This window comes from Zeus faber, assembly GCF_960531495.2.
Source record: "Zeus faber genome assembly, chromosome: 18".
Classification (NCBI taxonomy): Eukaryota; Metazoa; Chordata; class Actinopteri; order Zeiformes; family Zeidae; genus Zeus; species Zeus faber.
In genome coordinates, this window is record NC_137210.1 from 29,339,294 (window position 1) to 29,352,829 (window position 13,536).

At 46.1% G+C, this 13,536-nt stretch overlaps 1 protein-coding gene across 1 annotated transcript; it reads right to left on the reverse strand.

Annotated features, from left to right (window-relative positions):
• Window positions 1-5,297: 5,297 nt before the first annotated feature.
• On the reverse strand, window positions 5,298-6,861 carry LOC307243999 (kelch-like protein 10; the record flags this gene model as incomplete). The annotated part of the gene is given in 2 exon segments (XM_080018971.1): window positions 5,298-5,373; window positions 5,375-6,861. Coding segments are annotated over 2 exon segments (1,563 nt in total).
• Window positions 6,862-13,536: the final 6,675 nt, after the last annotated feature.

A 13,536-nucleotide genomic window follows, 5' to 3' on the forward strand; every position in this document is an offset into this window, starting at 1 on the left:
TTAAGCCAGCTCCCAGAATGCAAATGAGTTGGAGGACCAACAAAGCCACATGGCTACTTGCCACATAGCCACTTGACACCCTGCTGAATGGGACAATCGCTGCATTGTTCTTGTGTTTTGAGGGAATGTTGAACAGCATCAACGTCACACAACATCTTTGTTTTTAAAAAAGTTTTTATTACACAATAATAATATAAATGTTTTATAAAAGTGGAGTCATTGAGGAGTTCAAAAGTGTGGACAACACAAGAAAATGTATATAGTTATATACATATAATGTTATATTACTCTTTCTATATCAACCTCGGTTTGTCTTTTAATATATAAATATGCCAAATATCTTCAAAGTTCTTGGAGGTATTACGTGGGCTAACCCCAATCCTTCTCCAGCTACACTCTGAGAGCCTGTTTGGGGCCTCTTTTCATTTTCCTTTCTCCCCTGGCTGCATTTGCAGGTACATGTAAACTGAGAATCTTGTCCATTTCTATGTGTTCATAATCTGCATCACCAACCTCAATGTCACATCATGTCACGCTGTCAACTTCGGGCGTGTCCTCGGTCTCCTCCGGTGGTTCTTGAAAATACTATAAATATTTCATTGTCACATTCAGGTTGAAATCGGCTGTTGAAATGTTCTCTATGTCCAGGATAACGCCAGTATAAGATTCAGCATCTCTCTCGTTCTCTGTGTCGCTGTCGGATAACTGACAGTCGGAGAATCATCGCAGAAAATTAAGTCCAGTACGCGCTGCTTACACTGACTTGGATCTACCGCACTGGTCACATTAAGGTCCGAGATTTGATTTAGATCTTCCTCCCCCCACTTGTCGTCATCCATAACAACAGAGATTAAAGTTTTCGTCTTGTTTACGGAAGTGACGTCAGCTTTTCTTCGTTGGTACACGCCCCCTCCACAACGATGTCTCCGTGTGTGTGTAAAAGTAGTACGATTTAAAGGTTGAACTCTATCAAAACAGTTTCACATTGTGACTTCACGTCACATGGAATATGGAGGAATGATCTTCACCTGGACGTTCGCTTTCAAGGAAACGATCGATCAGCGTTCACGCTGTTCAGCGTCTCGCTAAGTGAACTGTGTTTCCCCATGTAATCTAACGGGAATATTTAATTTGCAGGTTTAACATTTATCTAATGTTTATAAATCAAACTCTGCTTTGAAAATATGTTAAGAGATTAAAAAAAAGGAACACGAATCTGGAAAAATCGAATTTTCCTTCCAGTACGGTTATTTCAATTTATTTGGCTCGTGGCGATTTCAGAAATGTGTGACAAGGTTTTGCTGCGGTGGGTCACAATTTCCACAGGAATTGCCTCGTTAAGGGAGTGTGGACGCTAAATAAATCAGATGGAGCGGCTCGGTCGGAAATCACAGGCTTTTACTTTGGTGAAGAATTCGACCGACGGTTTCCTCATTAGTCCAGTTTTGGTGAATCCAATGTTGTGTGGATGGGGATGTAGAGTGGAAGAATGACCAATCGGCCAACGTGACCAACATTTCTGTCCTGCCACAGCGCACATACATAACCTTTACATCGACGCAGGGATGTCCTTGTCCATGGACTCACAGACAAGAAATCTTGCGTCTGACATGTATTATTTTTGAGTTCTGGACTTCCGTAATTCTCTACAAGGGTTCGTCTCAAAGGGAGGGGCAAAGAGGGCTGTGAGAAAATGGCGGTAATGGCTGGGGGGCTCTGCAGAGCCCGACACGGGACGCACAGGGCTTCGTTCAATTAGGAAGCGTAGGAAAATAAAACCATGTAAAATACAAACACTGTTTTTATTTGTTTTGTTTGGAGGAACCAATTATTAACAATTATTAGTGCTAAATACATTTTAAAATTAAAATAATTGTCAGACGGTTGTTATTTTGATTTAAATTGTTTCATGAAAAGGCAAATTTTTTGTTTAAATAATATATAAAAAAATGTAATCTAAATGACCAATAATTATTTTTTTCTTTCATTTTTAGATATTTCAACAATCTCAGTCTCAACAATAATTACAATAATCACCGCACATTAACTTTGAACTCTCAAAACTTAAGCAACTAAAGCTGCTTCCTGTTTCAAACGCTGCAATTCAAACAAACGGAAAGAGAAAGAGAGGGATGAAAACAATGCCAATAAGAAAGAGAACGGTTTCTGGCTGCTACTGTGAGTCCAGGTCCCAGTTCAGATCCGACTGGATCCAACTGGAGCGAAGTGGAGATGTGTATAAAATCAGGTACAGGCCAAACAGTAAAGTGGCCAGTGTGCATGAAAACGATTATTCCTTTAAAACGTTTTATTTTCTCCAAAAAATGTTCCTTGATCCATGGCAATGGATCAAGCATAAAATATTAAACCGAGTTATAAAACTTGTCAGCATTTAACCATGAACTATATCGGCAGAAACCTTTAATTTGCTGCCCAATACATCATGAAGATAACGACATCAGACCTTTCTGAAATGAAAGTTTCTAAGAAACTTTAATTTTATTTCAAGACCCTTTACCGGGAAGAGAGGAATCGATCGCTGCTCCCTCTCTCCCCCTGGGGGCGGTGGGCAAGCCACAGACCTTATCTCACTTTTAGAAATAAGCTGTTGTTGAATCCAGACATTATCAGAGCCTCCAGACCTGGACCCCCTGCCCCCAGAACTGGCTACAGACCTTGACCCAGAGCGGTAGATGGATGATAGAGGGATGGATGGAGGGTAGATGGAGGCGTTATGGCATTTTGGGGGGTTTGTGTTTGGTTTGCGAAGCATTCTCCTCGTTGCCTCCGTCCGTTCAAACAACAATGGTGTAGAAAGTCTCCATCTCCACTCGGCCGCAGACATTATGGTTTGGAACCATGACGCAGAAACAAAATAAAAAGATGTAGAATCCAAAAGCTGCACGTGGCTTGAAGCTGATCGGATCGGTCCAATAATCTCTCCTCTGATTGGTGGACTGTGGTGGATAGTAATGGAGCTTCTGATTGGTGAAACAGCGCATGTGATGTCACCACGAAGGAAAGAGAAGCGACGCATGTCATCGTCAGCAGCGACACCAGCTTTTAAACATCCTTCACTCCTCCCAAACGTCCAGGCTCAAGTCCTTCTGTGTGCGACTGAAGTGTGACTCCCGTCCCCGTCTCTGGGGTGTGTGTGTGTGTGTGTGTGTGTGTGTGTGTGTGAGTGTGTGTGTGTGTGTGTGTGTGTGTGTGAGTGTGTGTGTGTGTGTGTGTGTGTGTGTGAGTGTGTGTGTGTGTGTGTGTGTGTGTGTGTGTGTGTGTGTGTGTGTGTGTGTGTGTGTGTGTGTGAGTGTGTGTAGGAGTTTTGATGTAATGGATGTTGACACCTCAAAAGATCAAGTGTATCAACTGTCAAACATCAGGGGGGTGGCACACACACACACACACACCAGAGACGGGGACGGGAGTCACACTTCAGTCGCACTTCAAAGTGTAATCATTTATATTTGTGTCAAATCTGACATTTCTTAACGTCATGTTATGTCACAAAATACATTCGATTTACAGAAGTTTTCTTCTGCCCTCACCAGGTGTAGCCATACGTGGCTACCTATGTGCAACCAGCTAAACACTAAGTCCTTGGCGAATGTAGTAGAAGTGCTTTACCACTGTACCACGTACTGGCGTGCTTCGGTCTCGTACTCCTTCAATCCTTCTGTGGCGGTGCTCTGCAGGCCAAAGATGGTCACAGCTGGGGAGGCGTGGTCGCAAAACCACAGAAAGCAAAGCTTGTCACAGTGATCCTCCCCGACCAGGAAGCTGTGGAACATCTGCTGAATGTCAACCATGGTCGCAACTGGCTCAGCCTTGAAGCAAACCAGGATCCCGAGGTAGACATGGTAGACTCCAAAGCTTGGTAGATACCAGCTCTCTGCCATCTTTCAGCATGGGCGCCGGTTCAGCATGTCCACTGCGAAAGATCTCTTTCGTAAAGTCAACAAAGTGGTCCTTCGTCTCTGGCTTCCTCGTTAGAGTCCAGCGTCGTGGCATTAGGCAGTTGAGAGCCTGGTCCCTGTTGTTGGGAGGATACTGATGCTGACACTTGCAGAATGGGACCCAACTGTTCGCGTCGTCCTTGAAGAACCCGTCGTTTATGATGTCGAAGAAGGGCTCGTCCTCGGCTGAGGGTGCGAGTTTGTCGTCGTTGACTGAGTGTTGTCCCCCTGGGAACTTCTCTTTCACGTAGATGCTACTCTCACACAGTCGAAGGTTGCTGGGCTGTCCGTTCTATAGGACACCAGTCTTGCTTATACCCACAACAGAGTGCACCCTCTCTTGCCATGGCTCCCCGTTGTGCACAGTGGCGCCTTCTTCTCCACTAAGCGTGGTGTCTGACCTCTCTGCTGCCCAGGTTGGAAGACCAGCGTGAAGAGCTGCTAAGTGGTGATTGCTGCGGTACTCTGTGCAGTGGAAAACGCTGACAGGAGCTGCTCCATCGGCCGCGGGTCTGCCATGACCGAGTGGGTCATTGTCAACATAAGGGGGGCCCGCAACTTGGGGTCCTCTGTGATGAAGGGCTCTGGGGATTGTTTGGCCCGAGGGCCTCCGTACTGCTGAGCCCCAGGAAGTTGTGCAACTGAGAAGTTACGCAATAAACAAGTACAGCAATAAACAGTGAGTGAGCGCCGGAAGCTGACTGAAGAACTGTACTTTTGGTCCTCCTTACATACCCAAGATTTCCTCCTCCTGGTACATGGAACAATCGGTCTTTTGGGGTGTATCACAAGGAACCAATCACAGTGTTGTGGGATGCACCTATTTTTCTGGGAATTCTTCCAGGTGTCTGAAATACTTGTGTTGTATTTGTCCTAAACCTCTGAAATACTTGAGTCTTTTCTAGGCATGTCTGGGCATGTTTCTGCTGGAGTATATGTTCACATGACACCAGGTTTTTGGGGATTTCATAGCGTATATTTTTTTTAAGGTTTTTTAATACACACCCTGCATCACTTGAATATTTGGTTGTGGAGTTGTGGCTTTGTACAACATTTAATCAGGTTTTTGTCCTGTGAGGGTTAATGATTAAGTGGGCTTCTGGCGGTATACAGCAGGCCAGCTGGTCGCTTTCGAATGCATGGGTTAATAATTAGCTGTACTTGTGGCTCAATATAACTTGTGACCTGGTTTGTTGTCATGTGGGGGTTAATATTTAACCACAACAATTCACTATAACAATAATAATTTAATATCAATCAATTATAACATTCATAACATTTACATTGGAACCAGAGAATGAGTCTTTACCCAAACCTTTCTAATTAACACATTTATTTACTTCAGCCAGAAAAGCTGCAGAAGGAGGATCCTTCAGGAGGATCCTTCCACCTCTGTGTTGTCTGGGAGGGGTAGGGCATCCCGCGGAGCAGCGTAGTCCTTCATGTTGGGGAGGTCGTACACCACGCAGCAGCTCAACGCGCTGCGGAAAATCCCCATCTCTTCAACATCGGACCACTCGTCTGTCTTCTCATTGTAGCACTCCACTTTGAATGTGGTGGTGAAACCGTTGAAGCCTCCCACGACGAAGAGTTTGTTGTCTACCACCTCCAGGCCAAAGTTGCTACAGGGCTTGGTCATGGAGGGAACCGCTCGCCAGGTGTTATTGACGGGGTTGTACGCTTCAACACTGCGCAGGCGGTTGGCGCCATCAAAGCCTCCAACCGCGTAAACACTATCTCCATATGCAACAACCCCCACTCCGCTGCGCCTTGTAGACATGGGAGGGATCATTGTCCACTGGTTGGTTGCAGGGTTGTAATACTCTGCACTCATCAGGCATTCATCCCCTGTGAAGCCACCACAGATGTAAATCTTTCCCTGCAGCGTTGTGGCATTGGCGTCGCTCCTTCTGTCATGCATGGGCGCAATCAGAGTCCACTGGTTAGTCTCTGGTTCGTAGCGCTCCGCTGTCTTCTGCCTCATGTGTCCGTCAAAGCCTCCCATGGAATAGATGCAGCCCTCAAGCACAGCAACGCTGACGTAACAGCGTCGCATGTACATGGGTGCAACCTGGTGCCAGGTGCGGGTGACAAGGTCAAACTTTCGCACGCTGTTGAAATAATTCACACCATCAAAGCCACCAAGGCAGTACACAAAGCTGTTGAGGAAAGCAGCACCGTGATATGCCCTTGGGCTCTCATTGCTATTAGTTACATTAACCCAGTGATCTGCTCGGGCATCATACGCCTCAATGCCATTGGTTGGACTACCGCCACTCCAGCCTCCAATGGCCAGTAGGATGGCAAAGGGCAGGCGGGGGCGGGTCAGAGGGTTGCTGAAGCCTGAGCTGGGTGTTCCAAGCAAGTTAATCTCATATCTGGCCTTCAGAGCGTCAATGACGATTGGCTTGCACTCAGCAATGTCTATCAACAGTTTATGGTTTTTCACGTTTCTCACTAAGTAGCCTGCAGTCATCAAGCCCAGACGAATCTTAGGTAGGAGCAGGGGCAAGTGGTCCCTGCGATCCTGGGCATGGTGGTTGATCCAGCGCAGGACGGCCTCAAACACGATGCTCTCCTGGTGGACGTTCAGCTCATCCTCACTGATGACAGTGGTCAGCTGCTGCAGTGACAGCTCCAGAAACTCCTCCGAGATGCAAATCTCTTCAAAGTGCTTCAACATGTAGAGGTAGGCTTTGTGTCTTAGCGCAAGGTAAGTGTGGATGTCGGCAAACCTCCAGATGCCAATGCAGTTCTCTGGACGGAGCTGGTTCTGAAGGAAGTCACAGCATACTTGTAAAAGATCCAGCATGGAGAGGTAGCCTGCTGCAGCCAGAAGCTCCTTTGCGTTCTCCATCGTTACAGTGATGGAGCGGGTGTAGGCGTACTCCACAAGGAGATGCATTATGTCTGCAGAAACACCGGGGATGCTGTAGGTTCTCTTTTCTGATTCGGCAAAGCTACCAGTGAAGAGAGTGCTGTGGGTGGAGTTTGAGTTTATCAGACTGATTGACAGGTAAACTATCGAAAATAATATCTGTGGTGTGGTTTGAGCAGCCACACCTGTCCTGGATCTACGTAATTGGGGCCTAGGATCAATGTGGCTGTACACCTATTGCTCGTTGGTTGGTCTAACGAGCAACAGGTACCACCCCCATCCCCACACACATTTAGGAGAGGAGCCCTTGTCATGACATGCTGTCCATCTCCTGGGCTTGTTGCACCTCACCCACTTTATCCAATAAACTTTTGTGCCGCAACCCCATCGTCTGTGTTTCTGTGCTGGAGGGCACTGGAAATGGCACCTAAGTGGCATGTGGCAAAACCGCCACAACATTGTTACAAGTACAACATAAATACAATCATTCTGCTTTGATTAGAACTGTTTGCCCCTCACAGGAGCCATGAGCATTCTTATAGCAACACAAGCTCCAGTTGCAGTGCCGAGCCAACGCTTGGTACTGCAACTGGAGCTTGAGATGCTATAAGAATTTCCACATTTCAAAACACAATGCTGAAACCACGTTTGGATAGCTTGAAGCATCTGCGTACTTACGTAAGGTTTGTTTCAGCCCTAAAACATATCTAATGATAAACTAACTGACTAAACTGTCAAGTCGAGAAGCAGTGACAGCTTCCTGTGGGCGACCCACCTGAAGTAGTCGCTGCAGGTACTCAGAACGATCTTGTGAGCGCTGAACTCCATGTCATCCACTGTGATCACTACGTCACACAGTTTCGCCTCCAGCCGCAGTTTGTTCCATTCCGTATGTGCCATAAAACCCCTGAGAATGGTGCAACGTCCAAAAGAGCAAGCCAGTCATGAAGAGTCAGAGAGAAGAGGAACCCCGTCACTTGATTTAATTTTTTTGGAATGAAAATTATTTGGTGGGATATCATTACTAAGGCAACAGAAGGAGGGAGAATAAACAAGATAAAGTTTTGATAAACAGTTCAACCGAGTATCCTAAATGGGATACTAACAACAAGTGCAACCATTACAGCCAGGTGTTGAAGCTAATGTAGAATACTGTAAACAATGGCACGGCGTGAGTTTCTGACAGTTTTTTCCACCACGTCACACATTTTACAATGAAATAAGCCCATGACTCACGGCACTCTGCTATCCCACAAACACGTATAACTGTGCATATCACTATTGCTAGTTATAGTTCCCACTTTCATTGTAAAACTTGTTTGTTTTGATATACACAGAGTTGCTATTCTGGCTGGAACTAATGATTTATTACATTTTTATTAATATTTTCACAGCACACCTGGCTAAGATAGATAGATAGATAGATAGATAGCCTAGCACCTTCCTTTCTTACTGACTAAGCGGTACCTTATGTACCATCTCGAGCCTTGTGCTCACAAACTGCTGGTATTTTTACGATTCAGAGCCTGGTAGATGTAGGTGCTTTTAGGGGTGGACAGGGGTCAGCATGGACACTCTGAGCGTTCCCATATGCATAGCTTTTTCACCAATTTGTGCTATAGTAGCACAATACATACTGTATATACATTCATTACCATTGTATCCAACTCAGAATTTTGTCAGTGGAATCGGATTTGACTGTTCATTGTGAAAATTCCACTATTGGGGGGGGGGGGGCGGGGGGTGTGAGCCAGGCCGGCTCTTCCTATAGGAAAGTTAAGCTGCGGCCTAGGGCACCATCGCGAGGGGAGGGGGCGCAGAGAAGGAGATTTAGGTGATTTTGTGCAGCTGTCTCCCTCTCCGACAGTACCGACGATGCGTGCACTAGTGAAGAGGTGCCCTCAATCAGTGCGCCAAAATAATGTTTATAATTTAGATGCCATTTAGCTCCCATGCATTGTGTGTTCTGACACCTTTCTATCATAGCACGAGTTACTTTTAGCCAACTTGTGCTACAGTAGCTCTTCTGTGGAATCGATCCAGACAGACTGGACTTGGCTCCTCACGCGCATCAATGAGCCTTTGGCGCCCATGACCCTGTCGCCAGTTCACCTGTTGGCCTTCCTTGGACCACGTTTAGTAGGTACTAACCATAGACATAAAAAACATCATTAAATTATGAATCTTTACATGTAACAAGTGGCTAATGAGACTAGAGAAGCTGTGGGGGACATTAAACATCATCACGCCGAACACAGAAAGTAATCTACTCACGAACCCACCTTCAATGGCGCCGTTAAGGCTAGGAATGCTTTATGAATAGCCTCCTGCAGGGCCTCGTTCCCTCTGACAGTGCCAACTGTGCCTATGACTTGCCAGCAATGGGGCGCCCCTGATAAGTGCGCCAAAGCAGTGTTTTCATTATGGATGTGGTAGTTTTATTTTACTCCATTTCCTTATGGAATGAAACAAGCACCATGCGTAATAGGGACACATTCTTGTCACTCACTCCCATATTCATTTTATTATTTATTTACTTTATCCCTTATATTAAAATAATCCCTGCTACTCATCATTGCAGCTGAATTTGAGTCTGATTTTGAGGAACATGAGGAACGTTAGTTTACACACATTTCTTTTTTGAGGCTCCTTGTCTTTCCTCCGAGGGCGATTCAGTGGTAAGTACAAGATGGCACGTTTTTCCACAGTTGTTTTTGTGATTGTCGTGGTTGTTTGGCTTTTGCGGATGTCGTTCACCAAATCAGATTTGTCCTCTACCGCCCCCTGGAGGAGGCGGCTTTTTTACTTTAGCTACGTTTTCAGTTTGTTGCCATTATTGTTGTTGTGTTTGAAAGGAAAACAAGAAGATTGAAATAAAGAGGGACAACATTTGTGCGGGGATCAGTTGGGCGGTAGAAGTGCTTCTGGAACTGGGGACTGAAAGAGCTTCAGAGCGTTTTTGAACTCAACCAAAAAAATGTTCCAAAAACTTTTCACAACTTCAACTCTCTGTAACAAGCTCTTGGCACTCTTCGCAGCAAACAAGCAACTGTGTTTTGCTTGTGTATCTACTTTCCCAATTGCAAATGGTTCGGTCTGGATGCGAGACGCCCCAAAATGCTCCACAGACGCCTTGGAACCTCAGATTCAAACGTAGCATCGCTAGTGCCATCTACCGGGGGCGGAGCTGTACGGATGAATGCCATGAGGTCGTGCTCAGTGCCACAAGGTGAGACGGGCTACATTTACCTATAATAATAATGATAATAAAAGTAATAAGATGAAGATATTAGATATGAGGACATATGATGTCAGTGTGCTGCACTGCCAACACACTTAAAGAGACAAGTCCTGGTGAGATTGTGAAGGTGTGCTGGCCCTGTGTGTGTACGTACTTGCATGTGTAAGTACGCGCCTTCTTTGGCGCGACTGACGGCTCCACCTCCCAACACTCGGCCTTATAGGGTGGAGAGTTGTGATGTCACAATGACAAGATGAGTCAGCGAGATGTATTCCACTCTGCAGGAAGGGAAACCCCCGGACGCTCCAGTGACATCACAACAACAGAAGAGGACGCACGCCCTCATCATGGATCGACCCTCGCCCAGGGCATCGATCGGCCCACAGGGAGGGTAGAACACAGTGGATCACCGTTTCAGCCCCGTACAGACCTCATATCACACTCTGGATCCCCGACGCTGGGACATCATATATAAGCCTCTGAGTAAAGTGGTATTGATACAGAAATTAAAGGGTGGCTTTAATCTGCAGTTTGTCAATCTGTGGTTTTAAATAAAGAGGCAGACAGACACTGGTTTTTACTTGTACAAGAGTCGGATCAGAGAGCTGCTCTCGAGCAATCGAACCCAGGGCCTTCTTGCTGTGAGGCAGCAGTGCAATGCACTGCGCCACCGTGCCAAGCTCTGAGTCTTCACTTTCAGATTATGTGAAATAAAATCAAATAAAACCAAAGATTTACCTAAAATCCGCGGTGGATCACATATGTGGTCTTAAATCGGATACAGGTTGTGTCGATGATGCACATTTTAGTATTTTTATTACTTTTAGAGATTATATCGTTTATTACGGTAACCACTGGGTGTCATGACATTTCACTGCATATATGTATGACCGTATGTGTATGTATGTGACAAATAATCTCTTGAATCTTGAATCTTAAGGTCCAATTTTTTGCAATGCCACCTCAGTCTGAACAGTCATATCGAAATTTGTGCGACTTCTACGTCACTCTAAAAGGGGTTCTAGGTTGTCAGTGTAGCATAGAATTATTTTGAAAATGTTATTTTAAGGTAAAAAATGTTATAGTTTTGCTTTAAAGGATCAGTTCTGTTTTTCACTCCAGGTTCTAACTTAAATGTTGGTTCCATCATTTCTAACAGTTCCCACTCAACCACTCAGCTGCAACTTGAACTTCGCTTCTTTCTTCTCAGTTTGTTGCAGCTGATGACTGGAACAAGTTGCAAAAAACCCTGAAAATGGAGTTTTATCTCCACTCCTGTTTTCAGGGCTTTGTCATCAGCTTTGTGTGATGTAAAGTACCCCGCCCTGTCGCCCCCCTCTGAGGTAAAGTACCCCGCCCTGTCGCCCCCCTCTGAGGTAAAGTACCCCGCCCTGTCGCCCCCCTCTGAGGTAAAGTACCCCGCCCTGTCGCCCCCCTCTGAGGTAAAGTACCCCGCCCTGTCGCCCCCCTCTGAGGTAAAGTACCCCGCCCTGTCGCCCCCCTCTGTTTCTTTCTTTGTCTGCTGCTGTCCACTCCTAGTCAGACCCAAGTTCTCAAGCACCTCTTACCACTTTGCCATGTGCTGCTGTGTCCTTTAGCGTGGATGTCTTTTGTGACATAACATGATGTTAATGATTACACTTTGAAGTCCAGAAGAGAGAGAGAGAGTGTGTGTGTGTGTGTGTGTGTGTGTGTGTGTGTGTGTGTGTGTGTGTGTGTGTGTGTGTGTGTGTGTGTGTGTGTGTGTGTGTGTGTGTGTGTGTGTGCCACCCCCCTGATGTTTGACAGTTGATACACTTGATCTTTTGAGGTGTCAACATCCATTACATCAAAACTCCTACACACACACACACACACACACACACACACACACACACACACACACACACACACACACACACACACACACTCACACACACTCACACACACACACACTCACACACACACACACACACACACACACACACACACACACACACACACACACACTCACACACACTCACACACACACACACTCACACACACACTCACACACACACACACACACACACACACACACACACACACACACACACACACCCAGAGACGGGGACGGGAGTCACACTTCAGTCGCACACAGAAGGACTTGAGCCTGGACGTTTGGGAGGAGTGAAGGATGTTTAAAAGCTGGTGTCGCTGCTGACGATGACATGCGTCGCTTCTCTTTCCTTCGTGGTGACATCACATGCGCTGTTTCACCAATCAGAAGCTCCATTACTATCCACCACAGTCCACCAATCAGAGGAGAGATTATTGGACCGATCCGATCAGCTTCAAGCCACGTGCAGCTTTTGGATTCTACATTTTTTTATTTTGTTTCTCCGTCATGGTTCCAAACCATAATGTCTGCGGCCGAGTGGAGATGGAGACTTTCTACACCACTGTTGTTTGAACGGACAGAGGCAACGAGGAGAATGCTTCGCAAACCAAACACACAACGCCAGGAGATAGTCCTACAAAAACCGGGCATATTATTGTACACTGTCGAGACTTGAAGTAACTTGTGTTATAAAAACATGGGATGTCTTGGCTTTCGATGGGTTTGTTTTTGTTCTTGTTGCAACAAGGCAGCAGCAGAAGGACACGTCACGACAAGGACTCCTCTCCTGGGTGTGTGGGGATGGAGGCTGCTCCTCCACTGAGCAACAGGTGACTGTTTAAAGAGCAACAGGCGCACGGCCACACCGATCCTGGGCCTACTCACCGAGACCCGAGACAGCCCCCCCACCCCACACCGTCTGAGTGTGGGGTGGTGGCCGGTGCCCGTTCCAAGACATTTTCAATTCCCAGTTGAACAAAATGTCAGCGATTGGGTCCTGTGTTGCACAACGGCAGCCCTGAAGCCCCGCCCAGCCCCGAAGCCCCGCCCAGCCCCGAAGCCCCGCCCAGCCCTGAAGCCCCGCCCACTCGCTGCTCGCTGCTTATTTATGAAAGTTTCATCTTATTCCTTGTGTCACATGCACCAAATTGGACAAGTTCATGTTCAGGTTCAAGAGGTTATCTGTCACATACATATCCTGTACATACTGTCGTACATATATACAGTGAAATGTCATGACACCCGGTGATTACACACAATAAACTCTATAAGCTCTAAAAATACTAAAACTACCAAAATGTGCGTCACCAACACGAGAAGCTGGTGCAGGCGGCTGCAAGGAGCGACGCCACAATCACCATTCTGCTTCTAGAATTATAAAACACAATTAATTGTCTGTGTTGTATAAAATATACATTTAAATCCTCCGAAATAAAACTTACCTGAACTTACCTCCAGTACTGGACACTGCACGTCCTGGGGTCCCCAGCCACCCGCCAACTGTAAAGTACATCATATGAATTTCGATTAAATAAACAAATATTGAAGGGTGCATATGAGCTAAAGTATACAGGTTCTATGTCGTTCTGCTTTAATAGCTACT